General features: G+C 35.7%; 1 protein-coding gene across 1 annotated transcript in view; it reads right to left on the bottom strand.

Moving 5' to 3' along the window:
* Positions 1-8,525: 8,525 nt before the first annotated feature.
* Positions 8,526-19,902, bottom strand: part of LOC129224198 (MAM and LDL-receptor class A domain-containing protein 1-like) — a 124,444-nt gene continuing 113,067 nt past the window's right edge. Inside the window, exons 20-21 of the mRNA XM_054858616.1 lie at positions 8,736-8,871; positions 8,526-8,535 (exon numbers count right to left, since the gene is read on the bottom strand). Of these exons, the coding sequence (XP_054714591.1) occupies positions 8,526-8,535; positions 8,736-8,871 (146 nt within the window). The remainder of the gene's footprint in view (positions 8,536-8,735; positions 8,872-19,902) is intronic.

Below are 19,902 nucleotides of genomic sequence, written 5' to 3'. Positions count from 1 at the left end.
CAAACTGACATCTCCTGGACGTTCCTGTCTGTCAAGCAGTTAAATTTACTGTGAAGTTATCGCAGCTGTAAGTATTTTTATTAATATGTTATGGAATATATTTTTGCTAAAAAAATATTTAAAAAAACAATTAAAAAGGAATGCGAATGTTATGGGCTTATCACGAGAACAAACTCTTTTTCGTTAGGATGAACACATTTGGAAAGCTGTTAAAGAAGTTTTTCTCAAACCCTAATATTCACTCACCCCCCGAAAAATACTTTCCCTTCAGAATTACGCACGCAACGTTTGAGTCAATGATAGATACGCGGATGATCTAAATATTTAATTAAAAAAATATAGTCTTGCTTTTTTCCCCATGACTTACTCCATCCGTACTTTATTTCCAACACCAAAAAATAAAAGGGGCTTACTTGCTTTTCTAGTTTTATAACTAACTAGTGGTACCCGCACGGCTTTGCCCGTAATAAAAAAATTAAAAGGTCTTTTGTTTCGCATGTACATTTACAAATAATGTATAGTGAATTTTCATGCCAATTGACTTGTACCAATGTTACGGTTCCACATTATGATAATTTCGTATCTCGCCAGTTGGCTTGTGCCCATGTTACGGTTCAACGTTATAAGAATTTCGTAATTTACTCGTCCATCTTATGATAATTTTGTTCTTAAAATTGGAATAGAAAAAGAACAAAATCGAATTTTCGAAAAACCGCTTCAAGGTGCACCCCCCCCCCATGCTACAAACTAACTTTGTGCCAAATGTCATGAAAATCGGTCGAACGGTCTGGGCGATATGCGCGTCACAGAGATCCAGACATCTTACAGACATCCAGACAGAGAGACTTGCAACTTTATTATTAGTAAAGGGTAAAGAAGATAAAGACAACGCACGTTTGTGTGTAAAGTTGAATCTTTTCCTTCAATTTTGTTACGTAACAAGCGAGTTGTATAAAATTTTCTGAAATTGTAAAAGTCAATCATTTTAGGTATTGTTTTTATACTATTTTTTATGCATATTACATTTTTTTTAAGTATGCAGATTTCTGTTTGAAGTTCCACAATAACAACAAGGAACCATTCTTTTGGATGCTGGAATAAAAATGTATGAACAAGACAACAGATTGCAGACGACTCACTTGTTGGGGGGCATTCTCCTCCTCTTGCTTCAAAATCGTCCACTGCAATGACTCCTGTTCTCAAACTTCCAGTTACGCGAACCTACGAAACGAAAGAAAATGCTTTTAAAAAGTTATTGACAAGTATGTTAAGATTTTTTCCTGTCTTAAAAAAACTTGTTACCTTTTTACTTCCTTTTACAAAAAAAGGAAGTATTGTATTCGCGAAAAAACTTTCACCCAAAAATCGGCCTTTATTTCCATTTTTCTCACCCCCAAATGAATGTTGAGGTTTTTTTTCAACCCGACCACACGTGGATATGTGCCTAGGAACGTACAGACACCCGAAATATCCCTTTTGACGATCCTCGAGTTAATTACAACGAGTTTTCTCGTGACGTCTGTATGTACGTATGTGCGTATGTGTGTATGTATGTCGCATAACTCAAGAACAGAATATCCTAGAAAGTTGAAATTTGGTACATAGACTCCTAGTGGGGTCTAGTTGTGCACCTTCCTTTTTGGTTGCATTCGGATGCTCCAAAGGTGGTCTTTTGCCCCTTTTTGGGGGGAAACCATTGTTAATTTCGATGAAAACTCAAGTGGTGTTATAATTTGGCGGACACTTGGCGATATATCGCCAGTCTTTTGGTCGCCAAGTTTTGTCGCCAACTTGGCGACAAATTTGGGGATTTTTTTTTTTAATCTGGTTTCAATTTGGCCACTGTTAGTGATATTTAGAGAGTAAACTATTGAATCATATTAAAACTGCCAATTATGAGAAAATAACATTAAATTGGAGTAAAAGGAAGTCATGTGATGCACACATCAGCTCGTTTAAATGATATTTGCTCTTAGAAAGGATTGAATATTTCCATAGACTGATAATAAGTGTAGACCGAGCTTTCTCATTCTTGCTGATGAAGAAAATTGGTTCATAGATGTATCATGTGACTAGTGGAAGGGCTTGGCGAAGCCTTTGGCAGCATGGTTGCTAGATGGCAGCATTATCTATAGTTTGGCACTCGACATGTATTTTAAGACAATGTGTTTTCATTAAAAAAAACTTCCAGGTGCAGAGATTGAACTGTTTTTCTTTTAGTTATGCATTATTTTGACATTAGTAATAGTTTTTGATCACTTTTCGGTTGCTTTTATTTCATTTGGAGCTGTCAGAGTTGGCGTGAACGAAATGGCGTAAACGTTTTGCGTTAACGCAAAAATGTACTAATCGGTATCTTAAATTGAAACTGTAGGTAAAAATCTGAAGCTGATTCTTCTTGGTCGCTTGCATCTTTTATTGCTTTAGAGAATTATTGCAATTGACTAAAGAAAATGCACAATACTATCTAAACGAAAAACTCACTATATTAACAAAATATTTACAACTTAGAATAACAAATTTACAAATTGGACTCCATAAAAGATCATTCTTCCGTGTTCCATCAATTCTATTTATTTTATTTCGCGTTGGCGTTGATCGTCTGCTACGATTAACGCCCGCTGTTGCTAGGATATCCACCAGTCACATGGTTTGGTTTATGAGCAGCAAAAGGGTTGCTATAGCTCGATCTACTCTTATTATTAGTCTATGAATATTTCTTATCGATAACTAATGCGGTTAATATTGTGTAATTCACACATTTTTAAGGTTATTTTAATTTGTGCACGATTTCGTGCCAAGATTAACATTCCTGGATTTAATGCATTGCGGATAGTATCGTGGTGGTAATATCCGCAAAGCTGGTGGAATTTCTCCAACTCTAAGCGCTTCTGGACATTTTGTGAGCTGATGAGTTCAATTTTCGCTTTAACTTTTCCAATCGAGAATTGCATTCCTTCCATTTCTTTGCATTTTTCTCATACACATATGAGTGTATATGAATGAGTGCGTGTGTCCGTCTGAACCCCAGTTGTAAAATGCTGTTATTAACAAACGTTTCTTTTACTTTGTGTATCGATACGATGTAACCTGATGTTTCTTTTTTTCTCCCCTCTTGTTAAAAACCGCAAAAGCCGTTGGTTGACTTTCTAAGATTTAATAACATGCCCTAACAGCTAAAACAAAAGTTAAAAGAATTTATGACAAAGTAAATTTTGCGAATCTCACATCTATTGTTATAGTTACAGATGTCCCTACTGATTTTTTAAAAAAATGCATTCAGACGATTAAAAGGGGTTTATCCAGTTTCGCCTAAATTTCAAATTTCCTCCCTCCTTTAAGGGGGTCCGGGACACATTCTAAAATTTGTTTTATTATATACTTTAGAGTTTTGAAATGTTTTGCACTGATTCACCATTTATTTAATAAGCAAAATCATAACATAAATATGAAAAAAAAAATTTATTCTTATTTAATTAGTTTTATTTTTAAAAAATGGGGTTGCTTTAAATTGCTATAACTCAAAATATTCTTGATCAATTTTTAATATTTTTTAATAAATTACGCACAAATATCTAAGCTTTAATTTTTATTCGACGATTTTAAAAATATTGATTCAATAAAAAATTAAAAATATTTGAAGAAAAATTCGAAGATACTTTTTTTTAAAAAAATCATAATTTTTGCAGTAAACTTATTTTTTAAATTCGCCGAATAAAAATTAAAGTTAACTGTTTGAAAAAGATATGCTCCAAGTTTCATTACTTTATCTTTATCGGTTCCTGACTTATAAGAGTTTGAATGCAAGAAATCGGGAAAAATTGTATCATGGAGAAAAATGCGTTTAAAGTTTTAAAGTTAAGTACACATTAGTTAGGTGCATGCAACAAAAACAATTATATCTTTCGTTCTATTTAAGATAGAAACAAGATTCAAACGTCCTTTTAAGCAGAAAAAAACTGAGTAATTTTTCACATGATAAAAAAAAATATTGCAAAATTTGACGATTTTTGTGTCCCGGACCCCCTTAATACATCAAAAGTTATGATTGAAACTGAAAAAAAAGGGGGGAGGGGAGTTCGTGTCTGCGAAACTGGGTTGACACCATTAAAAGGTAGAATGATTCAGTACAACGTAAAATTACAATTATTGCAAAAGCCGAAAGAGAGTTGTTCTGGAAAGTGTACGCCACGCCATGAAATATGCTATAGGAGTTTAAATAAAATGATGGGGTGCTCGTGGAACAGTTTATTGCATATAGTATATGACTGAACTAAGAAGTTTAGTCATTATATAGTTTATGACTAAATGAAATGAAGTCATATGACCAATGTCAATGACCAATTTTTGTGAAAAGTAACAATTGCCGAATTTTGAATTTATCTGTTAGTTCCGTAGAAAGTTTGGATGCTTTTTCGTGTGCCTAATAGAGGAAGAAAAAACAATTCATCCAAAAAGTTTTAATACTGAAAACTCTTTACCTTCGGTTTGGGTTTGATGCTGTTGACGTAGACGTAAGCATGTCTCCAACGGTAACCGTAATTCCCCTGCCTGGACCAAAATGGGACAAACTGTGCTTTGGCGTAGTAGGATGATGCGTGCTCTGCATAAACAGTCAAACTGAAATAAGAACAGATTATTTTTACTCCCTTTTGCATTGTACAAGAAATACTATAACCCATAGACTAATAATAAGAATAGACCGAGCTATGGCAATCCTTTTGCTGCTCATAACCATGTGACTGGTGGATATCGTAGCAACAGCGGGCGTTGATCGTAGCAGACGATCAACGCCCGCGAGAAATAAAATAAATAGAACTGATGGAACACGGAAGAATGATCTTTTATGGAGTCCGATTTGTAAATTTGTTATTCTAAGTTGTAGATATTTTGTTAATATAGTGATTTTTTCGCTTAGTTAGTATTGTGCATTTTCTTTAGTTAATTTCAATAACTCCCTAAGCAATTAAAGATACAAGCGCCCCAAAAGAATCGGCAAACGGTAAGATTTTTACCTACAATTTCAATTTAAGATACTGATTAGTACATTTTTGCGTTAACGCAAAACGTTTACGCCATTACGTTCACGCCAACGCTAACGAAGCAGTTCCAAATGAAATGAAAGTTACTGAAAATTGTGATCAAAAACTAATTAATAATGTCAAAATAATACATAACTAAAACAAAAACAGTTCAATCTCTGCACCTGGAAAAAAATTATAATGAAAACACATTACGTCTTAAAATACATGTCGAGTGCCAAACTATAGATAATGTTGCCATCTAGCAACCATGCTGCCAAAGTGTTCGCCTAGCCTCCCACCAGTCACATGATATATTCATGAACCAATTTTTTCATCAGCAAGTCTGGGAAAGCTCAGTCTACTTTTATTATTAGTCTATGCTGTAACAAAAAAAAAAAAAAAAAAAAAAATCACTGAAATTGCGGCTGAAATTTCCATTTTGCTCACCCCCAAATAAATGTTGAGTGGCTTTTTCTGCCCGTCCGCATATGCGCATATTTCTACCTAAGAACTTATGAGCGGCCAAAATACTTGCATTGACGATCCTCGAGTTGATTATCACCAATTTTCCCGTGACGTTTGTCATGTGCATATGGTCGTCTCAGAGCAACCGTAAGACATCTAATCCCAGAAACAATAGTAAGATATCCTAATGTTGCTCTCAGGCGACGATATGTATCTCACATAAACTCAAAAACGGCGTTTAATTGGTTTTAAATTTAATTAGCTTTAAATTAGGTATGTATTGTCTGACCATCTATTACATGGAAAGACTAATTTCCGGTTTATAGGCGGAAATGGATGTATCTATTAGTTTTTAGGGCTGTTAGTTGGTTTGTTTCAGATGTGCACTTTTGCCTCTCTATTATTCAGCCTTAGTTTTGTAAAAATGAAAATTTGCTCACAGCAGCATATTTTAAATCTAAAGTATATTTGATCCATATTCTCAAGGCAAAAATTAATTGATTTATTTATTCACAGAAGTTCTGAGCTTACCATTTTGCTTTTACGTTCTTGAACGAAATGAAAATATTTTATTTTCTTTTCGTTGTTTCCATGGTAACTATTTTTGTTTCCCCTATTTTATTTTTGAGAATGCAACAAATGAATAAGGTAATAGCGACAGTATAAAACGCGTGCATCAAAATCCCATCGCTATTTTCCCTTCTCCCCTGCTAGATTCATTCAGATGGAATCGTCTTTACTTGGCAGATTGCCGAATTACATACAATCCGTGGTCAAACAGTACACTCTGAGTAGAATCTAGTTGTACATCTTCCTCTTTTGGTTGCATTCGATATTCTAGAAGGGGTGTTTTAAGCGTTTATTGGTACAAATCAGTGTTAATTTCAATGCAAACTTAAGTTATATTATAATTTAGCGACACTTTGGCGATGTATTGCATAACTTTCGTTTGGTTAAGTTTTTGTCTCCAACTTAGCGGTATATTGCTAAATTGGACGACAAAAATATGTTTCGATTCCGGTTTCAATTTTGCGCGCTTGGCGATATGAAATGAGTAATCCATTGAATCACGTTAAAATTGTCGATATTTGCAAATTGAGTAAAACACTTTTTTACATCGATTCTCAACAAACTAGGTGTGTTCTTTTTCTTGCTCATTTAGGCACTGTGATATTATATTTTTATTCCATATATTCGTTCCATGCAGTTTTTATGCAATTTTAGATCATAGACTCCAATAAAAACATCACTATTCTTTCCATTTGAAAATACAATTTTTGGTGCTTTTCTGCTAGCGCTATATTTATAGGTTTGGGGGTCCGAGCAATGCATTTTTTGGGCACCTATGTTTATGGCAGAACAACACAAAATATTTATTTTTGTGCATTGTTGGATCCCTCTTGGTGGCCCCTATGGTCGTGGCGGCCCCTCGCCATTGCGACATGGTAAATCTGCCACTGTTTTCCCTTACAAATCGCCAATATACTTCACGACTTATTTACTTTCAAGCGAAAATAGAAAAATAACGTTTACTTCGTAGAAAAATAACGTTTACTTCCTCGCCAGGGGGAGGGAGAGGGGGATATATAATTCTACAGGCTTCATTCAAATTCCAGCGAAAATTCCTACCACGCTCCAGTTAGAGACATAGTTCCGTAACGCTTCTACAATAGGAAAGATTAGAATTAAAATTCTTATTCTATTTCATACCGTATTCACTCATCCTTGCTCAGCAGTAGGACTTGCACAGATTAATGAAACGTGAGCAATTTTGTCAAAGAGTCAAACAGCTTACTGTAGTGCAGCTCTAATTAGTTGGGCTAAGACCTTAACAATGTTTACCTGTTTTCCGGGTAATGAGGAAGGGTAATTGCGCTGAGTTGAGTTGCATTAATTTCGTTGTAGTTTTGCTAAAATATTTCATTTCAAAGAGGCTCCAAAACGCATTGCTTTCTTACGAAACCTCCCAAAAAGATGTAAACAATGTCAAGGTCATAGCTCAACTAACCTACGCAGCACTATATGTCATGGTGCAGTTTTTTTTTTTTTTTTTTTTGTTGGCATCAGGCACTATTTCGGCTTGCTGACAAAACCATTTCAAAGCGGTAACATAACGTTAAGCACATCTATACTGATGGGTCCCTGTTGGATTTTTCCCGGGGTGCTGGCGCTGGAATATTTTGTGACTATTTTTCTTTTTATCAACGTGTTGGACCTTCCACAACCCATTTTGATGGAGAACTCGATGCCATTCATGTGGTCTGACAACAACTTGCTTCTCACCTGGATCTTTTCCAGTAATACTTTCAGCCTCCACCTCTGCTTTACAGGCTTTTTCTGGTAACTACCAAGAAATTAAGGATTCTCGTATACAGGGCTGCAAAAAACTCCTGAGGGGTATTGGGAAACCAGTAGCGTTTCTGTGGGTACATCCCACTAAGTCCTGCCAGAAAATGAGAAGTCTGACTTCTTTTCCAAAGAGGGAACTAGTATTCTCCAAAGGGCTTGTGGCGCATTGCCACTTCACTCTGCCAAATTGGAGATCAAAAGAATTTACAGAAATGCAGGCTGCTAAGGGTAAACCCTGGAGAAAACTGTGAGGCGTCCCACCGTATCCCGAATTCTCCTCGAGCTGCTGCTGTGACTGTTTTCAGATTTTTAACAGGACTCGATTATCTAAATGACTTTTTTGTACCGTTTTCACCTGACGAGTTCTCCAACCTGTACTTTATATGATTCTGGACATCATGGACGCTGCTCATCTGAACGATTACGCCGCGCTAACTAATTTAAATTGTGTTGCCGAAAAATCTAAGAGATCCCGTGGTTTAATGACCCAATGGTCAATTGACCCGGTATTTGAGAAAGAAATAAACACAATGTCAAGCAAATAATTTCTTGCTTTTAGTTAAAACGAATAAAAATGGCACTATGTAAAGTAAACAGGGAGGTAAATTCCAATGGAGGAGGGATGATGGTTTGAATTTAATAACATGCTCAGTATACAACACATATTTAAGATTTACGGCAGTTTGTTCAAGACTGTCTGAAAAAGATGAAACACAGAAGTAATTAAACCCTTTCACCAATAAGAGGAATGTTGCGTACTGCATTTAATTTCACAATAATCAAAACATATCAAGGTAAATGTACATAACAGCATTTGCTTCTGCGCCACTAACATAAAGATGAATCATACATGAAAAGACTTCAGTGGATGGCTGATAGGATTAACATTCGACTAACCTGTTAGGACCTTCGACATCCATGATGTACCAGAAGCTGAAGCAAAACTTTCCTACCCAATCTTCTTCTGCGGTGGGACCAGTGATGTTGGCCATCTTCTCCGAAACGTCGTCTCCTTGCACGTACGCGTAACGTCCTGAAAGAAATAGTTACAGATCCGATCAGTGGAGCAGCCAGAAAAGTTTTCTTGGAGGGGTTTTCAAAATCGAAAATTGTTGCTTTCTTTCACATTCATTTACAATGTGTAATTGTTCAATATCAAAGAATTTCTACATATTAGTAATTATTCTTTTAAAGTAACTGCTTAAAAACAATTATTAATTCGTATTGATATCACTATGAAACGAAGAAAGTGGGGAAAAGCACAGATTATTTATTATTAGTTTTAATTTAATCTTATATTCATTTTTTGTTTGTTTTTCGCGAGCTCATTTAAAACCTCCTCCTCAAATACATTCATGTCTTGATGAATGTCAAATGCTAGCTAATAACGGTTTCGATCTTTCGATGAGAATTGGTAAAGAGCCTCAGAAAATCCGGTGAGGTAGGCTTCCTCTCTCTAGATTCCCTAAAAAAGATTTGTGCAGTGATGGAATTGCTGAGGGACCATGATAGTAGAGTTTTATTGATACAATTTTAGCTATCTTATACCAGTGGGTTACGTGGGGCTCATCATGAAATACAGCTTTTATATTTATGAATTGAGAATTAATTTCTGAATGCTGCCCGATCATTAAAAGCAGTAAGATATTTGGTTGAAACCTATTCCGCTTGGAAAGGCTCAAATGCTCTGCTTTTTTCCCTTGATTTTGACAGAGGAAATGAATGTGCTTGTGCTCTGGGAGGGGTTCTAACCCCAAAACCCCTCCCGTGGCTGCGCCACTGAGATCCGTTACAAAACTCTTCTCAGATGAAGATGAAATTTTTGACCAATATAAGTTAATATTGCTATGGTCTCGGTAACGAGAGTCGCCATCAGGGTTGCCAGGCGTCAGGGATTTCAAGGGACAGTCCCGTATTTTGAAGAATTGTCCCGCGTCCCGAGGAACTTCCATACGGGACGGCTGAAGTCCCGTATTCTAGCTTTTAACAATATTTTACAGAATTAGACATTAATTTAAAAGAAAAAAATAAAGTAAAACCAAAAAAAAAAAAAAAAAAGTAAAATAATGAGCAATAAGAAAATTATTTGGCAGCAAACGCAAAAAATATTTTCCTTTTGATTTGGTTTGTATGTTTTTGATTCCTTTGATTCCGAGTCACAACTGACTACAATTGTATTTATGTCGAGGACTGCATACTAAGTGCCTTGCCGCCATTATTTTTTTATATTGATGGCAGCACCATCACCGCATCGAACAGTTAATGAGAATTTAGAACTAGACCAGGAGCTAATAGCTACCTGGTGCTAGCACTCCCAGAGGTATCGTTTCACTTGGAAGATATTGAGACCACGAGCATATTTAACGTCGCCCAGTCCCCTTTAATGACGACAGTGGGTCTTCAACCATCGAGGTTCGAGCTCAGGATCCTCCGGCCCAGAATCCGACACTCTACCGATCGGGCTACCACGGCCCTTTTGTATGTTTTTGTTTTGGCGGCAGACCATGAGGAACCGAATGATTGCTTCTTCTTTGCTCATTTACTAATGTTGGAAATATATCTCTGCGCATGCGTCGTCAATCGCAATGAAAACGATTTTTATACTTTGATGGCGACATTTTGTGAGGTTTAATGCTTTGTTGCGATTGAATTTTTTAGATTTATCATGAATAGACGCCTCAAAATATCCTTCCCCCCTTTTCACTCCTAGACGACTGTCCCGTATTTACTGTTCTTAATTCTGGCAACCCTGGTCGGCATGTCAAGGCCTAATAACTTTTCTACGCCCTGGTTGTTATGGTTACGGCACTATTGTCTTTTCCCTCACGTTGCTTCTGAAACACGTGACATTTGCAGAAGCAATTTGGGATAAAAGTTCACAGTGCCATAACTGTGAAAACCAAAAATTAAAAAGTGTGGAGAGTGGGCAAGTTATTCGGCCTTGACACGCCGATTCTCTTAAGCCCTGGTTTCCTAGAAGCGAAATCACCGCTTTGACGTCGCTATTCGGCGTGACGCTGAAATCAAAGTCAAGTGATTCCGGCGTGCCACTCACAACGCCGATTTTGCTCGGGCGCGCATGCGCAGAAGAATCAACTTTTCCTCTCGGCGAGAAGAGACACCGAAGATCGGCGATTCCCTCCTAGGAAACCAATGCTTTAGAGTTGAAGAGCTTTTAAACCGTTATTCTTTAGAATGACGGTTTAAAAGCTCTTCAACGTGTTTCACGTTCCAAGTTAAAGCTAAACTAGTCTTGCGTCAAACGCTTTTCTTTGAAAATCACCACAAATATGACACGGTTAAATAAGGCAGCATTTAAAAACTAGTTCACTTAAAATGAATTTTACACATTTCACATCTTCTACATTGATGAAAATCAGTCCAACTTGATCTATAAGCATAAATTTAAATGTATTTGCACCTCACCGAATCCTAAACCGAATTAATTTCCGGACAGCTTCTATCCATTATTTTTCTATTTGTTGATTAGTATACCTATTTTTTGTTTGATTTCTATAGACCTTCATGAAACAGAAAGTAATATTGCAAAAAAAAGTGTGGAAAGTTTTAAATACTCATATTCCAATACTACGAATAAAAGGTTCGGTTTCCAATTATATTAAAGATGAAAAATAATAATAAAAAGATACTGATTATACGGAATTTCTTTCGTAAGTGGAGCTACTTTAAAGCAAGATTGATTAACCTTTTTTTTTTCTTTTTTTTTTTTTCAAATTTATCAATAAAAAAAGCTGTTAATTTTTAGTAAAGGATGAACCGAGCAGGAGATACCTAATGCTTTAACTAAAATAAGGGGAAATTACAACGAAGGATCTCTAAGATCTCTATGGAGAAGAGATTGAAATTTACTTACCTAAAGAATTGCCCTTCGTGTGGTCAAATTTCGGTAATCCTATTTTTGGCTTTTCTGGGTCATAAATTTGCCATTTCAGTCTCGCTTTACCATCAATGCTCCATTTACAAGAGTTACCTTCGTCAAAATCGCAAGACATCTTCGTAACTGAAATGGAACATAATTAAAATATAAAAAATATATACTCTTTGACCTTTTCTAAATTCATTGAAATTACGCCAAGCTAGAATAAAAAGCAATTAAGACATTCACAGTAACAACAGAATATCCGAAAAACAGAAATATTAATGAATGTGGAAGTAAAATCCGTCCACCATTTTTGCTCTAGTAAAAAAAAAATTGTTTTACAGTTTTATTTCAACTTTTATTGCAGTTTAACCACTTATGATTACAGTAGAGTCCCGAAAACGCGATCTAATATACACCAAAATATTCCTGAGTTTTTGAAAATACCAGTTACCTAGAATGCGCGCACAACAGACTTTTTAAGCATTTTTTTCTTCTTCGCCTTAATTGCATATAGCCTAGTTTTCTAGACTTGGTAGAATTATCGAGAGCCGAGTTCTTGGGACTCTCCTACGTTTCTACCAAAGGAGAGTTCCAAGTTTTCTACCAAACCAAAAGTTCTCTTGCTAAGTTAGATTTAAATCTAAAACTTACTCCCAAAGAAATGAATAACAAGCTGCAAGTGAGGATTATTAGACTAGCGGACGTTCGGATCAGAAGGTTCGGGACCACATAAAATAGAAATAATATTTTCACAGCAATAATAATAGGTGAAATGAGTTGAATCCAAAAGTTTCCTGTCCTAAATTAACTACATTTATGAAAATCGTAGAGATTAATTTCTACTAGCTGTTTGCGAACCACATGGAAATTGCTCGCGGACCAATAGTAGTCCATGGACCACAGGTTGAGAATACTTGCCGTGGAGCACAGACCCATAGAAACTGTCAATTCGTTGAAGCAAGAGAAATTTAGGCACCAGACAAGTTACTTTTCAGAGATTATTGGCAAATTCAGTAAAACATCGCTTCTAGAAGATACTTTTTCTGGAAAAAAACGAGCTGATGTGTGCATCACATGACTTCCTTTTACTCCAATTTAATGTCATTTCCCCATCATTGGAAATTTTAATGTGATTCAATTGTTTACTCTCTAAATATCACCAACAGTGGCCAAATTAAAATCAAATTTAAAATTTAAAAAATCGCCAAATTTTTTGCCAAATTGGCGAAAAAACTTGGCGACCTAAAGATTGGCGATATATTGCCAAGTGTCCGACAAATTATAATACCACTTGAGTTTACATTAAAATTAACGATGATTTCCCCTCAAAAAGGGGCAAAAGACCCCCTTAGAAACATCCGAATGCAACCAAAACTGAAGGTGCACATTTAGGTCCCACTAGGAGTCTACGTACCAAATTTCAACTTTCTAGGACATACCGTTTTTGAGTTATGCGACATACATACACACGTACACACATACACACATACGCACATACATACGTACATACAGACGTCAAGAGAAAATTCGCTGTAATTAACTCGGGGGTCGTCAAAATGGATGTTTCGGGTGTCTGTACGTTCCTAGGCATATATCCACGTGTGGTCGGGTCGAAAAAAGAACTCAACATTCATTCGGGGGTGAGAAAAATGAAAATTAAGGCCGATTTTTGAGTGAAAATTTTTTCGCGAATACAATACTTCCTTTTTTGTAAAAGGAAGTAAAAAACAGTCGCTAAAGTATTTTTAGGTGACCTGGCCAGAGACTCGTGGGACGCTGCCGTAGAGTATATGTGGAAATCTGTTTACAATACTCAATTACATATGTAGGTGCACTTAAAGTCAATCGATTACCTAGAATATTCGACATTAAGAATTTAGCTAATTTAAAATATGTTGTAGACGACTATAAAATAAAGGTATAGTTGCATTTCACTGTAATGTATTTCATTTAATACCATGTATTTTACATGCTTAGGAATAGTGACATTTAGAATATTAATTTGCTTTTAGGGTTGCAGTTTCTAATATCCAATTTTAAAAATTGCGTTAAAAAGCTTTTTGAATAGTTTATGATTGAAAAAAGTCCTCCAAATATCACTTACCAACAAATAAAGGAAGCATTGTAAGAACAAAAAGAATATTCATAGCTATTAGCCCAACGCCAAGTTTTAGAGTTTAACCTGCACGTCAATACCATCAAAAACAAACACTACTAAAGGTTTCTTGTCTAAACATCCAAAAATTCGATTTGTCGCTTTTATAAGTTTCTCTACTTCTTCATAGATGGTCAATATTTCAATCAGAATTTAACCTCCTCGTCAATGTCTTCAATAAAACAACCACAACTAAATGTTCCCAGTCGAAACACGCAGCAACTGGCAATGCCACTATTATTGAGCTTCAATATTCATTACACAATTCAGGTTCCACGTCCGATAACATCAACAAAATAAAATACCACTAAAATGCTTCTAGTCTAAACGGTCAAAAATGACATGCGTCACTTATTTTAGTTACAAGCCTTCTTTCATGGGTGAAGCGACTTGCTTTGCAATCAAAATTCAATCGTTACGCCAAAGCCATCAACAAATTAAAATACCACTAAATGCTTTTGGTCCAAGGGTCAATAATCAGATACGTCACTTTTTCAAGCTTCAGTCTTAATCTTCGGATGACCCGACTCCAATTTCAATCAGAATTCAACTTCTATTTTAACACTGTCATTGAAAAAAACCACTACTAAATGTTTCTAGTCTAAACGGTCAAAAATGACATGTGTCACTTATATCAGTTACAAGCCTTCTTTCATGGGTGAAGCGACTTGCTTTGCAATCAAAATTCAGTCGTTACGCCAAAGCCATCAACAAATTAAAATACCACTAAATGCTTTTAATCCAAGGGTCAATAATCAGATACGTCACTTTTTCAAGCATCAGTCTTAATCTTCGGATGACCCGACTCCAATTTCAATCAGAATTCAACTTCTATTTTAACACTGTCATTGAAAAAAACCACTACTAAATGTTTCTAGTCTAAACGGTCAAAAATGACTTGTGTCACTTATATCAGTTACAAGCCTTCTTTCATGGGTGAAGCGACTTACTTTGCAATCAAAATTCAGTCGTTACGCCAAAGCCATCAACAAATTAAAATACCACTAAATGCTTTTAGTCCATGGGTCAATAATCAGATACGTCACTTTTTCAAGCTTCAGTCTTAATCTTCGGATAATCCGACTCCAATTTCAATCAGAATTCAACTTCTATTTTAACACTGTCATTGAAAAAAACCACTACTAAATGTTTCTAGTCTAAGCGGTCAAAAATGACATGTGTCACTTATATCAGTTACAAGCCTTCTTTCATGGGTGAAGCGACTTGCTTTGCAATCAAAATTCAGTCGTTACGCCAAAGCCATCAACAAATTAAAATACCACTAAATGCTTTTAGTCCAAGGGTCAATAATCAGATACGTCACTTTTTCAAGCTTCAGTCTTAATCTTCGGATGACCCGACTCCAATTTCAATCAGAATTCAACTTTTACTTTAACACTGTCATTGAAAAAAACCACTACTAAATGTTTCTGGTCTAAATTGTCAAAAATGAGCTATGTTACAAGCTTCAATCTTCTTCACAATTTTATTTATCTGAACCAGAAGTTATGCTCCAAATACAGTTTTAGTTCTTCGTCAGTGTTGTTAACAGAACCAATCACTGCTAAAACATTAGTAAAAGAATCACGATATTAATCAAATCTTGGGTCATTTTCTATCTATTTGTTTGAATTGTTCTTAATTAATTACTAACTAGCAAATAAAGCGTGTACTGCAAATAATAGCAACAGTCTAGACTCTCTAGAAACAATGTCCCATTTCAATCACAGTTTAATTTTATCCGTCAGTGCCGGTTGTAAAAAAATCAACCTCTACAGAACTTTTCTAAGAAATGATTCATTTTGCAAACTGTACAACATCGTCAAGGTGAACTTTATCTTTCTCTAGTAAAACGATCACATTTTGACCAATTCTTCCGTCAATTGATTCAAGTTATCTTCTATCAATTTAGAAGTTTTTAACTGACACTCATATCAGTATAACATTCGTAGTTCTGGAAAGAATGTCCTATTTCTTTCAGTTTAACTTCATCAGTCAGTATCAGCAATAGAAATTGACCACTATAAAACTTTTCTAGAGGAAACATTCATATGCTGAACTACACAACATTGTAAAAGTTAACTATAATCATTTCCTTAGAATTAATCATTTTTGCAGAACAATCAATATTTTAATCCATTCTTTCGTTATTGTTTCCATCAACGTTTTTTTTTCTATTTGATTTAATGCTTTCTAGTACAAGTACTATAAAAGCAATTGCAGAACATAATCAAAAGATCTATGACACTAAACAAATCGTCAAGTTTCAATTTGAACTTAGCGTAGTCACTCTTAAAACTGTTCAATCTAACTACCACTACTATTTCCAGCAGAGCCGTGTCCAATAATTAATTGCCTCCCAAAGGCAAGCTACAAGTATAGTGCTACAGGTGTTTTTCTTAGTGTCCGGTCTCTCTTTTCGGAGAATGATAGAAGTCGCAATCAGATCAAATGTTTCAGCTAAGTATTAATCTGCATATTTATTTTATTATTCCCAAATGACTCTCATTTTTGCATTAAGCGAAGTAAAACAAGATCATTTCATCACATTTCCATGATTCGGAGATAACGGAAATTATCTTTAAAAAAAGCATGTTCGGTTTTTTTTCCGTTTATTTTCAAAACAGAAAGCATGTTCAAAAAAAAAAAAAAGAGCGTCAATATTGATATCTTCCTAATTTTCAGTGACAACATTGTAGTGCTCCTTTATTAAAAACTATTGGTACCAGCACGGCTTTGCCCGTAACAGAAAAATTAAAAGGTCTTTTGGTTCGCCTGTATATTTACAAATAATGTATGGTGAATTTTCTCGCCAGTTGGCTTGTACCCATGTTACGGTTCCACGTTATGATAATTTCATACCTCGCCAATTGACTTGTGCCCATGTTATGGTTCCACGTTATGATAATTTTGTAATTTACTCGTCCATCTTATGATATTTTTGTTCTTAAAATTGAAATAGAATAAGAACCACATCGAATTTTCGAAAAATCGCTTCCAGGTGCATACCCCCATGCTACAAACTAACTTTGTGCCAAATTTCATGAAAATCGGCCAAACGGTTTAGGTGCTATGCGCGTCAAAGAGATCCAGACATCTTACAGACATGCTGACATCCAGACAGAGAGACTTTCAGCTTTATTATTAGTAAAGAAAGATAAAGAAATCTAAAAAGAGGTTATGTCTATTTCTTGCTTCATCGGACTTTTTATAGATGTTAATCTGATTTTTTTTTTTTAGATGCAAATTATAAAAGTGTATTTGACGATTGAAAGTGTTACTGTTATCTATTATACAGTTATCTAGTAATTTCAACAATACCAGTCTCTCTATTTTTATCTGTTTTAAATGAACCAAATTTCTTATTTATCCACCTACCCACAGATCTACTCTCTTTACATTATATTTATATGTCAATTTACATACTTGTTTTTCCACAAATATTAATATATTTACGCCTATGACCTTGATTTTCACAAATATATTATTCCTAATGTATTCCTTTCTTGTATTGATACGTTAATTTCATCGTTCGATGTATTCAACATAATATTATTGGTTTTCTCAAAGAGGTTATTTATAACAGACCCAATTTCAAATTCATGAATACACTTACTGCTAATATTTAGATGGAATTTAGAATTCGTTTCGTCGGAACCTTTGACCCAAGGGAGATATATATTAAAATCGAATTATGGTGAAATATTTTTCCACTTATGGAAAATCTCATTGGATTAAATTTACAAGGACGTTATTTTTTTCCTCTCTCTCTCTCTCTCCGTTTACTTCCTTTTACAAAAAAGGAAGTATTGTATTCGCGAAAAAATTTCCACTCAAAAATCGGCCTTAATTTCCATTTTTCTCACCCAAAAATGAATGTTGAGTTTATTTTGCAACCCGACCACACGTGGATATATGCCTAGGAACGTACGGACACCCGAAATATCCATTTTGACGATCCCCGAGTTAATTACAACGAGTTTTCTCGTGACGTCTGTATGTACTTATGTATGTGCGTATGTGTGTATGTATGTCGCATAACTCAAGAACGGAATGTCCTAGAAAGTTGAAATTTGGTACTTAGACTCCTAGTGGGGTCTAGTTGTGCACCTCTCTTTTTGGTTGCATTCGGATACTCTAAAGGGGGTCTTTTGCCCCTTTTTTGGGGGGAAATCATTGTTAATTTCGATGTAAACTCAAGTGGTGTTATAATTTGGCAGGCACTTGCCTATATATAGCCACTCTTTTGGTCGCCCAGTTTTGTGGCTAACTTGGCGACAAATTTGGCGATTTTTTTTTTAATCTGGTTTTAATTTGCGCACTGTTCGTGATATTTAGATAGAAAACTATTGGATCACATTAAAACTGCCAATAATGAGAAAACGACATTAAATTGGAGTAAAAGGAAGTCATGTGATGTACACATCAGCATCAGCTCGTTTTTTTCAAAGGTGCGAATTGTTGCGTTTATAAAAAGACGGTGAAAATGAAAACCGTTTTATTTCGGACTGTTAGATCATCTAGCTATTTACACATTGTCACCACTCTAAGTGAGACAATTGCCGTAGCAAGACACCAACTTACTCGACCCTCATCATAGAAGGTTGGTTTTATGAGGGGGAGAGGAGGGGAGGGCTCTTTCTTCTAGAATTTTGAAGAAAAAAATTTCCAGAATTTTAAAAACTTCAGCCCAAATAAGCACATGAAGAAAGTTTTAAATTTTCAATAACAAGTCAGAAGAGAAATAATGTTATATACCATAAACAACGTTAATAAATAAAAAAAAAACAAAGACGCTACGAACACAATGGCATAGGAACGAATAAAAAATACTAATCCAATTTCCTGAAAGAAGGGGAACAATTTAGTAATTCCCGTTTGATCGTGTATATCCAAGTTTCTACACTGGTCTGAATGGAATGAAGCTCCAGTTTTATGTATTTACTAGTGGTACCCGCACGGCTTTGCCCGTAATAGAAAAATTAAAAGGTCTTTTGGTTCGCCTGTATATTTACAAACAATGTATGGTGAATTTTCTCGCCAATTGGCTTGTACCCATGTTACGGTTCCACGTTATGATAATTTCGTATTTTACTCGTCCATGTTATGATATTTTTGTTCTTAAAATTGGAATAGAAAAAAAACCACATCGAATTTTCGAAAAATCGCTTCGAGGTGCACACTCTCATGCTACAAACTAACTTTGTGCCAAATTTCATGAGAATCGGCCAAACGGTCTAGGTGCTATGCGCGTCACAGAGATCCAGACATCCAGACATCCAGACATCCTCCGGACAGAGAGACTTTCAGCTTTATTATTAGTAAAAATTTATTTTTTGAGCAATCACGATTGCTTATTGTTCTCATTTGACCGTTTTTGGTGTCCGTGCCTTTTTCAACTTGGACCAGAAGCCTTTGCAGCACTACCGCCCACCGTCCTCTGCTGGCGGCGCGGCGCGGCTGCTCCGGTTTTGAGCTATCCGCTTCTCCTGGTCGGAGGCGTCCTACACACACGCACGTTCACACACATACACACGCACGACTTCACACACATACACTCACACACGCCTACGTGCATACACACAGGTCTACGCACACACACAACTATGCACAAGCAACCGCCCAGGAGGAGAGGCAGGCTTGGGGGGGGGGGGGGGGGGCAGAAGCCGTTTCTAGAAACAATAACTCCAATGAGTAGGGTCCTGTCTCAGTTCGTGATTGCGAAAAACATAATTTGGATTCAAAATTTCAGAATTCAAATTAATTTTCTTTTTATTCTTTTGACTTCATTCTGCTTTTAAACTGCTTTACTAGTAGAAACAATTTTTGGATTTATAATTCAATACAAGTATTGACTGCAAAGAAATTGCTGTGAAGAAGTGTCAGTACACAGACGTAAGGGTTCGCTGTAAATTGCATATTGCTAAGAGGGTTCCGTAAGAGAGAAAAGGTGAGAGTGAAAAAAACCGTGATGTAATACAGTGGTAGTCAGAATTATAAGGACAGCAGAGAATTGCAAAGAAAAA

Source organism: Uloborus diversus, chromosome 6 (genome assembly GCF_026930045.1).
Source record: "Uloborus diversus isolate 005 chromosome 6, Udiv.v.3.1, whole genome shotgun sequence".
NCBI lineage: Eukaryota > Metazoa > Arthropoda > Arachnida > Araneae > Uloboridae > Uloborus > Uloborus diversus.
The sequence above is the reverse complement of the archived record's forward strand: the minus strand, read 5'-3'. Positions and strand labels throughout refer to the sequence as shown.